This window comes from Synchiropus splendidus, chromosome 18 (assembly GCF_027744825.2).
Source record: "Synchiropus splendidus isolate RoL2022-P1 chromosome 18, RoL_Sspl_1.0, whole genome shotgun sequence".
NCBI lineage: Eukaryota > Metazoa > Chordata > Actinopteri > Syngnathiformes > Callionymidae > Synchiropus > Synchiropus splendidus.
The window spans coordinates 15,131,506-15,145,839 of record NC_071351.1 but is presented as its reverse complement, the minus strand read 5'-3'; the positions used below and the strand labels follow the sequence as shown (position 1 = coordinate 15,145,839).

Genomic DNA, 14,334 nt, shown 5'->3' with positions numbered 1-14,334 from the left:
AAACTTGATCGGCTTCACAGACTGGTGGCTGGAGGTGCAGCAGTTAGTGTACAGAGAGAAAAGCCATGGATACTAGACAATTAATATTATCAAACATGATTAAAATTGAGTACTTGAAGTACTTGAGCACAGTGCTACAGTACATCGTGGGAAATACATGCTTTTGTACGTGGCTTACCCCATGATCAAGAGAAAAAGCAAAAATCAAAACGTTTTTTTCCTCCAAATTTCATTTATTTTTTATCTACATCAGTTGGTCCTTGGACAAACCGCATCCACTTGTTTCATAGTTTGCAGGATATATTTATGACCAAAGAACACATTTCACACTGCTACAGATTGACAGAACTGCCATACCGAATGTTTAGATATCTACTTACTGTCATGCTGAGTCTTTTTTAAATCAGTAGTAATGATTTCCATCACTAGTATGGCATAATGATGGCATCTAGTAATCGGGGTGACTAGACAGCATTCCATATCGTCTTTTGTGTGGTTAGAATTTGTCAGATTTTATGGAACTGTTTGGCCAACAAATAGACAGTGTTGTATGTTCAGACGCTGAAGTAAAAAATAAATAAAAATAAATAAATAAAATTCATTATTACGTATACCAATCCTCATAGCACGTTGTCTAGCTTGTACCTAGGTTTATTAGTTGTGCGATATTGAAAGATAGTAAACACCTATGATCGTATAGAGATCTAAATGTACCTATTGTATATCGTTTTGGTTATGAGGATTAGCATAGTCGTCTGTAGCTAATATTATTGATGGTTACATCGTATAAAAAAAAAAAAAACAGAAGACCTGCGGAGTGACATGTCTGTACATGTATGTTTTTGCTTTGTACATAGCTGTAGCTTTCATTTTCTCACTCTCTCCGGCACCACAATTTATGGCATCTCCTCCGTAGCTTCACTTTGGCAGTCAATATTGTGAGACCCTGTGGCCTCCTTTGTCCAGACGCCTGACCCTCAGAGAGTCCAGTCGTTTTGAATTCCAAAGTTCAGCCTTGCCCTGTGAGGGGCAATCGTGTGCAGCATAGTTTAGTCTTTAAAAGTCAGTCATTAGTGCTTTTTCACAGCGGACTAATGTTGTGCTCGTCCGTTAATCCACCATCGTCTGGCTGGTCTGTAAAAACCCAGCTCACAGAGTCCGAGCAGCAGTCCTGTTCAGGGGCTGGGTGAGAAGAGACGTACAAGGGCCGCTATTGCTGGTTCGTTCTCTCCAGCCAGAAGCCAATCCACAGATTTTTGGCAGAAGCTTTTCAAGCTTCTTTCACTTTGTGACATGTTTGATTACTTTAGCTCATGCAAGACTTTTTATGTGTAATCCAGATTAAACACTGTACTAGCCCAGAGAGACCAGCCTTTTCAGGGCATGCATCTAATACGACTATTTCAGCAATTAAACTGGCGTTTTGAAGTATTTTTCTTGCAACAGTACTAGACAAAGTTCACTGTAATAAAAGCTGGAAAGACAATGAAGCTTGTAATATGAACAATGTCGTACATACATTTAATCAGGAGCATCTGATTGAAGCTGTGAGCTACAGTTGCAAGCCTGTTGTGGACGTAATGGCTGGTCAGGGCAAAGGCCGGCGTTTCACTGCTGCCCTTCAAGGATTGTCTTTGGCCTTTGACATTGTCTCTCTGGGAGAGAATATGGACGCCAGGATGCAAGTCAATGAGGAAGATGAAATCCGACCACAGTCCGCGTTTTGAAGTAGTTGGACTTTTCTCAGAAACAGGCAAATTGTTGTCATTACATTTTGTGGAGGATACACTTCCTGACACTTTTTTAGCTCCTGCTGTCCTCCTCCAGATATTCTCCTCTCCTTCACAGGCTGTTCTTGTCTGGCAACTCGGCCTCTGGACTTCGAGGAAAGTAGACGGTGGCTTTGTGCTCTTCGTAGCGGTCGATATGCTTGAGATGTACCACCATGTGCAGGGCGTAGGCTAAAACTAAAAGCAAAATCAACGACGTGACGAGACCCATCAGAATTGCTGGTGTCAGGAAAGTGGCGCAGTCGCTCGCCGAAGCAAACTTGTCTGACTGGACGTTGAAGGCTTGGATCTGGAAAAGCACAGAGAAGGTGAGATTATGCTGAAAAAATAGGGACAACTAGGGCTTAGTATCAACTGAGACACAGGCTGAGCATACGGGGAAGTAGAAATAGTGACAGACGGTGAGACTGACTGAGTCCCAGGAAGCGGAGGCAAATATAAGGCAGCAAAGAAGAGGGTGCAAACCTGGAAGTCGGTGAAGGTGATGTGCCAGTTAGCTGACGTGTCTGTGTGTGAGCTCGGCACCAGCAGCGTGTCATACTTGTGCAGGCTGCTGACATGCTGACAGTGGTAGGAAGAGGTCGCGGGAGCGTAGACCTCACTGGCGTTAAACGTGGCCTCCTGGGTCCAGTTGTAATGGATGTGGACGCTATCCAGGGTAAACCAGTTCTGACCCGCTGCTTCGTAAAACGTGTTGGACATCTGAAGCCTGTCGGAAGAGTCGAATCAGTTGAGGAATACTTTCAGTTTGTTGACACTGACCTACCTTATTACTAAGCCTCGCAAGTCCTCCACATCTCCAAACTTTAAGGAAAGCCTGTGGAGAAATAAATTGATCACATACAGGACAAACTTGATTTTGGGTCTATTGATTCAGTTATTGCAGAAAATAAAAACACGTATAAAAGCACACAGTCGAATGCATGTGACATGACTGTAGCACTAAACTCAGTAAATCCAAGCTCAACTTCCCGTGGACACTTACGTAGCTTTCTCCTTGGTGCAGATGGAGCCCTTTGTGTCCACCGGTGAGTTGGGGTTGAAAACTCTCTCAGTCAGGTCAATGAAAGTGTGGTTCCTGTAGCGGATTGCCAAACGCTTTGCCTTGAAGAGGATGCAAGTCTTCCCGTTGTAAGAGACACTTAGAGGGCCGTAGGGGCCCATCAGGGACTGGAGCAGCTTCCTCTTGCTGGTGGACATCCCTGGTTGATGCCAGTTGAAAGGCTGCACACAGAGAGAAAACGGCATCAGAAACAAATTCAGACTGGAGGTTGGGTGTAATTCTGCAATAGTCCTTAGTTTCAATAGTTTCCAGTCCACGAACTGGTTTTGCAGGATGAGCAGCTACACACCAAACGGAGACGCACTACTCGAAAATAGTGTAGAAAAAAGAAAAAAGTAAAAAGCGACTACACATAAAGAGCGTTTCCCATAACATATTACAATGGAGACGGAACATAGTTGACTATGAAAATAATTCAATGCATTTACGGTACTTGCATTTGGATTATTTATAAGTTTGATTTCTTTATTTCGTATTTCAGTTAAAATGAAAGGTGTGCAATTATCTTATGTATTGCTAATTTCCATGATCGAATCCTGCTCATCCAGTGAGAACTGATAATCCAAGAGACGGACTGGATCTTTCTAGTCGAGCACACTTGAATTGTTTCTTCACATGACGCCTACGTCGTCAGCAGTCCTCGAAAGTGTTTCGTGGTGGAATCGTCGCTGCCAAATGCATCTCTCACTAGCAGCTGCTATGGAAAGTTCTGGGTCAAAATGAACAAAAGACGAATCCGTAAGTTATTTCCTCAGGCGAGCTGTTTCAAAGTGGAGGGTCTAGGTGGGCATTTGATCACCCCTGGAACAGCTCCCAGAGTGCCCACATGAGGTGCAGACTTGGTGGGTCACCTATGTGAAGGCAAAGCTTCGAGCGAAACTTGGGATCAATAAAACGTTTTTAAAGCAGCTTTTTGTATGCATAATGAGTTAGTAATAATAATAAAAATAAAACAAAATTAAATTAATGGAGTTCACTTTTCCATTTTGCGTTGAGGCTAGTTTTATTCCAAACGCAGAGCTTAATTTAAACGTTCCAAAGAGGCTGCTAACAACTTCCTTAGTCACAGACATATAAATCGAATGATACAGTATTTATGTCTTTAAAACACAGTGACACAATTGGTGGTCGGGATTTTCTTTTTTTAGGGCTAGGACTTTAAGGTGTTAGTATTGATCAATTAATCAAAGAAAAAAAAAAAATTATTATCATTATTTTTTTTTTTTTTTCAAGGGGAGCGATTTCAGGAGCATTTGATATTTAGTTACCCCAGAATTATTGTAATTATTATTGCAATTATTAAGTATTAGACAATAATGATTTGTAAGTTACAATAATTATTATTGTAATAATATTATAATAATTGTGGTATAAAATCTGTAATGAAATTGAAATGAATTGATGATTTATTAATTACATATCAGTAATTATTTCTTTTTTTAAATACTTGTGGTCTGTGGTATTTTTGTAAACAGTGTTGCATGTCAGTTAGAGCTCAACTTTCAACAACAAGTAACAAAGAATGATGTCACCATATTAAAAACCACTTGAATTTCACTCATCTCCACCAACAGCCTCTATGTTCCTTGATCTCCAGCATGACGTGGCATCCCAGAGATGTAGCACAAACATATATTTAATCCTGTACATATGGACACTTTCTAGCTATTAACCAGCACCGACTGTCCCGGGATGATAGCTGCCTTTTAATCTCTTCATTCCCGAGGCTCTATCTGACTGGAGAGCATTTGGGCTAATCCACCAGTACTTCACAAGACATGACTGGCCAGTTACCTTCTGTAGTGAAGCATATTTAAATCACTAGCCCAAACACACTGCAATTGGATAGGAAAGAATCTTCCATCGTCTTTGGTGCGTCAGCATTTCAGAATCAGAATCAGAATTACTTTATTTGTCCAGGGGGAAATTTTTCGTCACAATAACTGCAACTCAAGATAAAAGAGGGATTAAGAATTAATATTCCTCTTTTATTTTTATTTGCCTCCTTCAGTGAGACAGCTAGTGTGTGGGCGGCAAAGATGTTTTACCTCTGGTGAATGTGACACCAGCTTCATCGCCACATTCAAGGTCGAGCCCAGCGACAGAGTGTGCTGTATCATTCCACTCGCTTGTGTGTGCGCCCAGAAAAGCAGATGAAAATAGCAAGAAATGTGTACCTGCAGTATTCTCCTGAGTGGGTTTTCATCTTCAGCCGCCAAAATAACCTCTTCACTCTGTAAACCGTAGCCACCATCTTGACCTGGAAACACATGTCAGCGCGCCATGAAAGATTATATCAGTATACATATTAAGCTGATTCCCATGCTGCAGTGCAGATTGTAACATCATCATAAAAGTTCACAAAGGCATCATACATGCACAGACACTGCTCTCTATTCCCAGCTATTTTGCGTCACTGCAGTGACTCATCAGCACTTCATTCAGTAGCTTGTCTGTTTAGAAATGCTCTTGGTGTTGATTTAAAATATGCTCCCTGAATTATATAATTCAAAGGAATGCCTCCAATATTGGCCGTCCTTTAGTCAGCAGCGCCCACGCGCTGTCCACACATTGGTAGGAATTCATTGGTGTCCATCTGACAAGTCAAAATGAGCATGTCACTTTTGATGGAATCAGGCCTTCTATCATAGCACATTTGTCACTTACTTGATGTGACTCTTGTGGCTTGTTTGGGATTCTCTTTGCTGCGGAAGAGGAGAGAGAAGACACGATGAGATTCAAAACTCTATCTCGTTCTGTTGCTGTCGTCGTGCTCATTTCATTTTCATTTGAACCAGCCTGAAACAATCTTCAAATATCAGGATGAGTAGAACAATAACAATAGACTTGCTACACATATATTTTGATTTGAGACTAAAATATTAATGTTAGCACAAATAGAACATGAATCATGATAGTACACCTGGAATACATTCAAAGTAATTAGGTCTTGATGTCGGCGTTGTAGCCTTCGCGTCAACAATAACAGCTCCGGTGGCTGACCTACATAGCATGGAAGGAAGTGGCTGAGCTGTTTTCTTATGCTTCACGTGGTCTGCAGGCAAGATGCCCCAGATTCAGTCCCACTAAACCTAGTTAGGGCCTTGGATTTCTTCAACTTAATCCTCATCCTTTTAACTTGTAATCAAAGACGTCACACGGCAGCAATGGGCTTACTGATCGCCGCTAACAGAACCGTTTCTTCTTCTGCGCCCTTCTGTTGCTCTCGCGGCATCTGCTTTGACTATCCAGTGGTCTTTAACAAACCATCTGGGTTATCCAGATAATCTCAGCACAATAGCCTGTTATAATTGGTTTGCAATGGGTGAACCTAAAACCTGTGGGAGCTGCAGCGCGAAATACTGCACATTGCAAACAATCGCTTGTGTTCAAATATCAACAAATTGAGCAAAATACTATGAGCAAAAACTAAACGGAACTCATAACTGAGCTCTCTATAAAATGATGTCGCGAGTTGGAGGTTAAAAATACTAATACTTTTTGATAATTCCTGGATCCTGGGATCAGCAATTTCCTCTGATCCCAGGATCCAGGAAGTCAATGATTCTGTGGGAGGGACTAGAGAAAGCACATGAGTGGTCTTTCTTGTCACAGCAGAATGTGACTCCTGCTTGGTCCGCACTCTCTGTGTGTTTTTCTAGTGTTTTTTTTTTTCAACCATCTAGCAGCTGCTCCATTCTCAAACGAACCCCATGTCAGAGTGAAGATATATCTATCTACCTTGTCCTGGATTATTTAGTATTGATTTCTGCAAAATGTTCAAATTTATGACTCAAGGTTATTGTTTTGGAAGACCATTTCGTTTCTCAATTTTGACTCTAAAAATGTTCACAATTCAATACATTTTACTTTCATTCTGCCACATTAGCTCAGAAGAATAGTCAGGAAATATGTTTCTTAGAAAAGCAGGTTCGAATTCTGAGCCTTGGTATAAACTGGCATGTTGCAAACCCAGCGTTGTACAGCATGAGCTGTACAAGCAGACATCACAGATTAAAAGGAAGAAAAAAATAGAAGGGAAAAAACAGTAATATATATTGAAATATTTCAACTGCAAATACAAGAGTTTATTTTCCGTTGTCAACACGTGTAATGACGCTGACCCAGACACCACTTAATCTTAACTCTTAATCTTTAACGCAACAAGGACATGAATGCACACATGGCCCCGAGGAGGACGTTGGCTTGGCGACGGCAGCAAGAGATAGGATGTTGTGAGAAAATGAGAAACAAAAAGTACGATTGTTTGTATGTCTTATGGAGATGCCTGACTACATCAGCAACATCAATGTGGATTTCACTCTATTAGATGTTGTCTGAGTGGCTCAAACCTGCAAATACTCATATTTAAGCATCTAGAAAGACATGAGAAAAGTGAAGATATACTTGAAACACTTGACACAGAGATTTCTGAAAATTTGTGACATTTTATCCATAAAATCTATGAAAATATATTTTATAATAAGTTAAAAAGAAGCAGTCCCTGGAAAACATATGGCCTGGAATTAAGTTTGGACCAACAGTTTGATTCACTCTGATGCTCCACGTTTAAACGCAGCAGGCTGTTTTCATTCTCCATGTCTGAGTTTCGCCTCACATTTCAGACAGTCGGTGCAGATTTTGATGAGATTCAAGGAAACGAGAGCCGTTTTCTCGTCAGTGTGATGCTTCCATTCATTGGCCCAAAGGCTTGATCCCAGGATTATTCATCCATGTGTCATATCTCGTACACAGCTGACTGACTTTTAACAGATTAAAAAAATGAACGCTGCGCTCCGTTCGTTTATTTTCATGCATCTTAATGTCTGGTCCGGCGTGAGCAATTCAGACTCAGCCTTTGGCAGAATATTACAAATAAAACAGCATGTCTCTTTTTTCCCACAGCGCTGGGGGTTTTAGTTTGTTGGCAGAAATTAAAGTGCCGACAGTCTGGATCAGGTATTTAACCATCTGCTGCAATTTCCACCAAGGCAATATTGCGTAGTTTAGTGCCAGATGGATTAGGATTAGTGATAAACATAGGCTGGGTCCACCAGAGCACAACAATGGAGCGATGCAGGCCATGAACGAGATAAAGAGATCAAGCCTTGTTTTTTTTTTTTTTCCTTTTTGCTTCTGCTGCATTTCAGACAATTGAGGCCATCGTTTTGGATAGTTATGTCACTACGAGGAAGCGGAACATTCTATTCCCACTTGTTTATCTCTATTACTGGAAATACTCTCTAAGCTTAGGCCATATTTCCAGCATATTTTTCAGGTTATGCAACGTCATATCAGCTCTTTCTAGGGAGGACTTGTGGAGAATGTTCATGGAAGCAGTCAATGAGTTCGGACAATCTGAAGGAGACAAATTTGAAACTTTAGAAACATTTACTACCCTAAATATACTACATATTCGTATGTGTTTTTGCTCATGCTCAGGTTTCTGTCCTTGGTTTACAAACCAACATTAAAAAGTCTCATTTCCATCCAATTCAGACTTGTCTTTGCAAGTTAAGATTAAACTGCTACACTCTTGTTGGTACACAATGTCAATATACAACGCAGATTATCCAGTTTTTTAGTAGAGCACTGAATTCATTTTGAACCCTGCAAAGCTCTTGAGGGACACATGACATGTCTTGACGGGCCACATTTGGTCACCGGGCCATGAGTTTGCCACTTATAGATAAAGACAAGAAGATGATGAGGATGGTTAGCCGAGGAGTACAACACCCAGTTTTTTAATTTTGTGTTCATTAAAACCAGTGTTGTGAACTTCTGAATACAACTACACTCGTTTTATAATAGCAACAGTATTTTTGTTCACTTAAAGTGTTTCGTTTCCAATGCAGTCGAACAGTTTGGTGATTTATTTTTGTCACTTGATATCAGTCCCTAATAATAAGTGAATGATGGGAACATTTCACTAACAGCGCGATGAATTAGCGGCTGCTTCAGTCCGTCTCACGCTGAAGGCGACTTTGAGAGGAATATTTCTGGGATTGTCATCACAGGAAAGGGCAAGCTGGGGGTTGTTTTTGTAAATGTATCTTTTGTCTCAGAACAAAACAAGTGGAAGATCTCTTAAGCTATACTGTTTTAAATGCCAAGTGCAGCCTTTAAAATGTTAGAACATATCACGCCGTCGGTAAGTCTGAACTCGGCGAGATCGTCTTTTGGTTGAGCTCCTCATGCTTCCTTGAAAGAGACCCCTAAAAAGCACATTAGAGGAGCTAATGTTCTGCGTGTGATCTCCCAGAGACTCCTCAAGTGTTCAACGTCATTGCTCTGCTTTTTCTGAATTGCCTGCCGCAGTCTAATCTGATGGTTTGCTTCAGCAAATTTAATTAAGCTCTGGCCCAGTCCAACACGTGATGGTGTCCATAAAAATGATCGCAGTGGAAGTGTAATTGTCATTACCTTCCTGCAGCATGTTTTTGGAATTTGTTGAGATTCTTTTGTCTGTTTTTGGATTTGCATGTTTGCAAGTACATTTCTCACTGGCTGGTTCAGAGAAACCCATTGATTCTCGGCTCACCTGCACCACCATGTTCCAAGCATTTTGTGTGCAAACAACTAAAACTGATCTTATTCAAGTTGACAAACTACTAGCTGCGTACACTCCCCCTGCCCTCCTCCTCCTCCTCCTCCTCCCGAGAACAGCCTTCCCTGGACCTAGAGGCCTCAGCTGCCGAAGTCGATGTGTGAGTGCGAACCAAAGTCCAACCGTTTGTTCTTGTGCCAGTTTCGCGAGGTCAGCAGCCCAGAACTGCTGCGGCCCCATCATTGGCTCAGGCTGTCGCATGGTGCTGAACAGGCCCTTTTTATATAATCAACACCGCACAAGAGCCACTCCTCAGCCCCCCCCCACCTCCATTATACATTTAAAACAATCGCCTCCTGTTGCTCTCATAGCTGCACAGCATCTGTCTTCAGACGAGTTTATGGTTCTGGTGCTGGCCTAAATGAGCTGCCAGGCTCTGAAGAAATGCTGGGCCAGCTCTCCCAACTTGTAAACAAGTCGTGCACGCCTGAGCTACCTGAGGGCGGTAAAGATCTGTGGACAAATGCAAATATTCCGATTATAACAAGACGTTTTCACACAGCTGTTAATGATGAGATAAGTTCAGTACAACTGGGGGAAAAGAGGAGAACCTGTTTGGCATAAACAAATGCTGACTCACTGCACTTAAGCCAAAAGCCATGGATGATGTTCAATTCATTTGATTTCATTGTCATTTGAATTTGAATTTTCACCCAATATTTTACTTGATTTGTTCTAAATTTAATTTAGTTTTTCTACTATTGAGGCCAGCATAAAAAGCATAAATCTAAAAATAAATTGCAGCAGAATTATAGATTTATTGGGAAGAAGATAGTTTTATTATCAACTTTAAACTTTATGATGTCTATATCTGTTCTTTTAAAAGTCCATTATATGCTCTTACTGGATAGCTTTTTTCACAATATGAATTATGTTGAATCATTTTAAATAATGATGAAATTGACTGTTAAGCCACAAGCATAAATTATTATTTTTACACTGATTTGATAGAGCTCAAACTCAAGAATCATGTACCTAAAGTATAAGACAGTATATCATTACATTGCAGGTGTCTATTAGGTATTAGAGTGCAACTGAGTTCAGATAATACAGTGTCCAGGAACGGTCCCCTGTGGCACCCCTCACCTGAGTATTACCTATCTATAGCAAAAAGCATCAAAAGAGGTGACTAGAAGGTATAATGCTGCTGGTACTGGCCTAGATATCTACTGCTGTGGTCCTATATCTTGCCACAATGAATCAAAAAAAAAAAAAGGTGGAACAAAAGCAGCTATTTTTCACACAGATAATGTATGAAATCACTCTCTGTTTACCACAATGAACCACCTCAGATGTCCAACAACATTTCACCTCTGACATTGCTTCTCATGTAGTTTGGCAAACATTTGAGAACTGAGTGTCTGAACGCCAATCCTAATCCTCCTCTCTGCAGGTGTTAAACTATTTATAGTTTGATGACTTCAGATTAAGCATTAGGTGATTACTGAAGTGTCACGATAGCCATTACAGTGTCACTTTGATTGCAGTCTGTAATCTCACCTGATATCAGAAGCAGATCTTCAAATCTGCCTGTGACCCTGCAGAGCAAAATATCAAGCCACGCTGACATCACCGGCTCAGAAGTCTCCTGGCTGAACTTTTGCTGTAGTAATCAAATTGTGCCTGAGTAGTAAATATAATAAAAGACAAGCACTTTAAATCCTTTAATCTCTTTTGTTTAAAAAAATGGTTCCCTGATAAATCTTAAATCCACTTTTTTTACCACTAATCTGCCTCTATGTTTAGCTGGGGTGGGACTGTGTTTAACAAGTTTACGACACGTTTGGGCTCATGTCGACTGGACACAGATTAGTTAAATTAGCATTCATATATTTGTAAACTACTTTGTTAACTGTTACAACAAAAAAAAAATTAATAAAAAAAAACAAAACCTTTTTTAAAGTATGATTTTGTTTCACCTGTATAATAATACAACCCATAATATTCATTAAAAACAAAGCAGTAAATAATAGTTATTGTCTGTAAAAATAAAGATAAAAAAGTGTGAAACAAAAACATTCCATCTTGTAAACAGTCCAGGCTGTGAAATTCGTTCCAGATGAGCAGATAAAAAAGGTCACTTCCCAAATTAAAACTTACTCGTCTGACCCCACATGTGCTCAAATTCAAGTCACATTTATTTTTCATCTGAGATGTTTAATGTCAGAATTAATTGCTGCCACCCCAGGGATTATGACTGTTATGTAATTATATGTAAATCGATGGCCTCAACGCGAACACATATAACAGTCCAGGCAGAAACTAAAATCTCTTGAGATGCCTGAAGAATATTTTTCCAATATTTTACGGTCCTGCATTTTGGAAATGTATTGGAAACTTATGTAATACAATATAATCAGGTGATGTTGATAAAAGATGGTTCCCTCAATGGTTTGTGACCAGACGCCAGCCATTAAATCCCATCAAACCAACTTGTTTTTGTGATGATATTATTATAAAATGACCCACTTTTTAACCCCAAAATTAGTGAAAATGAAGTTTGCCTTCAGACAAAACTCTTCTACACTCACTGTGAATCACACGCACCAACGCTAAATGTTTGAACAAGAACAGCTGTCTATGTTAAACTTGTAACAAAAGTTTGGGCCTCCAAACAAACCGAAGCAGGCTGAGACAGAATTATTGACAGTCTTCACACCTAACTTGTGAGCGACGTGCAGCACCGTTCGCGTCTGCGCAAGTGAGCGAGGCCCGGCGCATGGCACCGGTTCAAGAGCCTTACATGGCTTTGGCTGCCCTTCTGTGCGAGCAGGCAAAGGCCCAGGCTGACGGCTCAGTGCCTGTCCCTCGGTTTGAGCCGCGAATCCAGATTTGACCTGCAGGACTGCATGGGCATTACGTAGACACGAGCGGCTGTCCAATCTTCACCGTCTGGCCCCCCCCGCCGACTCGCCTCCTCCTTCTCCTCCTCAATGACTGCATCAGTAAACGAACCCCAGCAGACCATCCCTGATGCACCTCTCTTGTTTACCTTGCTCTCCTGTCTCTCCGCCCCCCACCACCCGCAGGCCCACTGACCCAACCTTATTTAGCATCCTCTTGTGCTGAGACAACAGCCCCTTCCATGATCGATGAGCACCGTCTGATGCAGTCCCCAACACTGAGACAAACAAAGCTTCCTCTGCTACACCGACACCACAGCCATTCAAGGTGAGACCAACAGGAAAGAAGGCAATGGAGATGAGAGACCCTAAGATTCCCCTGCATCACCACCGCCACCACCACTGCACATTTACCTTCTGTCCAGGATTTCAGGCACTTCATCATAGGTGAGTCCTGGCATCCACTCCTCCTCCTGGAAGGAGCGTCCAGGCTGGCTAAGCAAAGACAGCAAGGCGAGGGAGCACAGAAGGAATGCGTGTGCAGCCATTGAGACAATAAGAGGAGACTGCCGCTGGTTGAGCTCCGCTTCATAATCTGCTCTCCTCACAATGCCTGGCTCCCCTGACTGGCAGTTGCCGTGGCCAATCCAGACAAAGCAGAGACGATCGGCGTGCGTCACCGTCTCCCTCCCTCCTCCCCGTCTCCTCTCTGTTATCCTCTTTCACTCTGCTCACCCTCCCTTATTCACTCTTCGCTTCCATAGACACATAGCTGCAGGCAAGCCCACATATAGATGCCTTCCTTCTATTCGCACATCAAACCTCATCCATGCAGGGACCTTCAACCCTTCTCATGAAAAATCACCTGCGAAGGTCAAGGTCAGACACAGGAGCAGGACTTGAGGTGGACGCAGAGCAAAGCCATGACTGTGTGACCTAGATCTTCAGAGTGCTGCCACAATAGCAGAATTAATTCACTTGATCTATGTGTTGTTGTGAGCACCGCGAAGACCCGGCGGCCCAGGAAATTGTCCACTGAGGCTGCAAATACAAATGACAACAGCAGCTGAGCAGCAGTGGGATGAGACGGAAACGAGGGTCCAACTCGGACAACCCTGACAGCCGATCTCTTCTCCCATTCATTGTTCATCTCACACGCCTCCGGGATCTTGACACATCATGCGGTTCCGTTTCCAATTATGTGACGATTATTCCGAATAGTAGAGTGGTTATATAAGCAAATGTTGTGACCTACTATCATTATAGATTTTCACATGGATGCGTTGCAATGAGTCACACTGAAGAGAGTGTGGTGGAGGTAGTTGGCACCTATGCTGTGGGGAAAAAAAACTACACCATATTTATCCCGCCAAAACAAGACACAAAGATGCTTCCACTGATATATTTTCAGCCGCCCACCTGAGTCATGGGTTTACAATTGTGAGTGTCTTCTTCCATAAAAAAAAAAAAAAAAAAAAGCCGAGCGAGTTCTCTGAGGTCGTACTTTCTAAAGAAATGGCTGAGATTATGTGGTCAAAGGTGAGGGTGGGAACTTAAATGGATCAGAAAATAAAGAGCTTTGCCAGACGGCTGAGCGCTTTGAGAGTCGCATTCTGCCGATTTCTTCCAGGTTTGAATCATGATTCTGCTTTAGAATCAATCTGTTGAAACGACTGTCAGTGTTACTCGGGTGAAGGGTCAAGCAATTCTCCATTGTAAGACAATATGGATCAATACCAAAAGTAGGATTGTGACATAAGAAGAACATACATAATTAATAAGTCACAATAACGTGATTGTGATTATATATCCGTCCGTCACTGGCTGCCCAAAATAATGTATTGTGATATCTGGTCAGTTGCACAAGGGATGAATAAAGGACACGTCTGTTTGACCACCATCCCACTTCTGACACCATCTCTTCTTGAGAGTGGCGTGTAAGGCTCTGTTTAGTGGTGATGGGAGTCCAGTCGTCGGATGTGTCACACTAGTCCATAAACACATGGGGTCCAACGCATAAAAACACTGCAG

General features: G+C 41.7%; 1 protein-coding gene across 1 annotated transcript; it reads right to left on the bottom strand.

Moving 5' to 3' along the window:
- Positions 1-201: 201 nt before the first annotated feature.
- Positions 202-12,944, bottom strand: atp6ap1lb (ATPase H+ transporting accessory protein 1 like b). Its single transcript, XM_053848640.1, has 7 exons — positions 12,718-12,944; positions 5,521-5,558; positions 5,031-5,113; positions 2,776-3,014; positions 2,557-2,607; positions 2,256-2,499; positions 202-2,079 (listed from the first exon to the last, which is right to left on the bottom strand). Exons 1-7 carry the CDS (start codon positions 12,849-12,851, stop codon positions 1,843-1,845), a joined length of 1,026 nt encoding a protein of 341 aa, XP_053704615.1. The 5' UTR covers positions 12,852-12,944; the 3' UTR covers positions 202-1,842.
- Between the last annotated feature and the right edge of the window lie 1,390 nt (positions 12,945-14,334).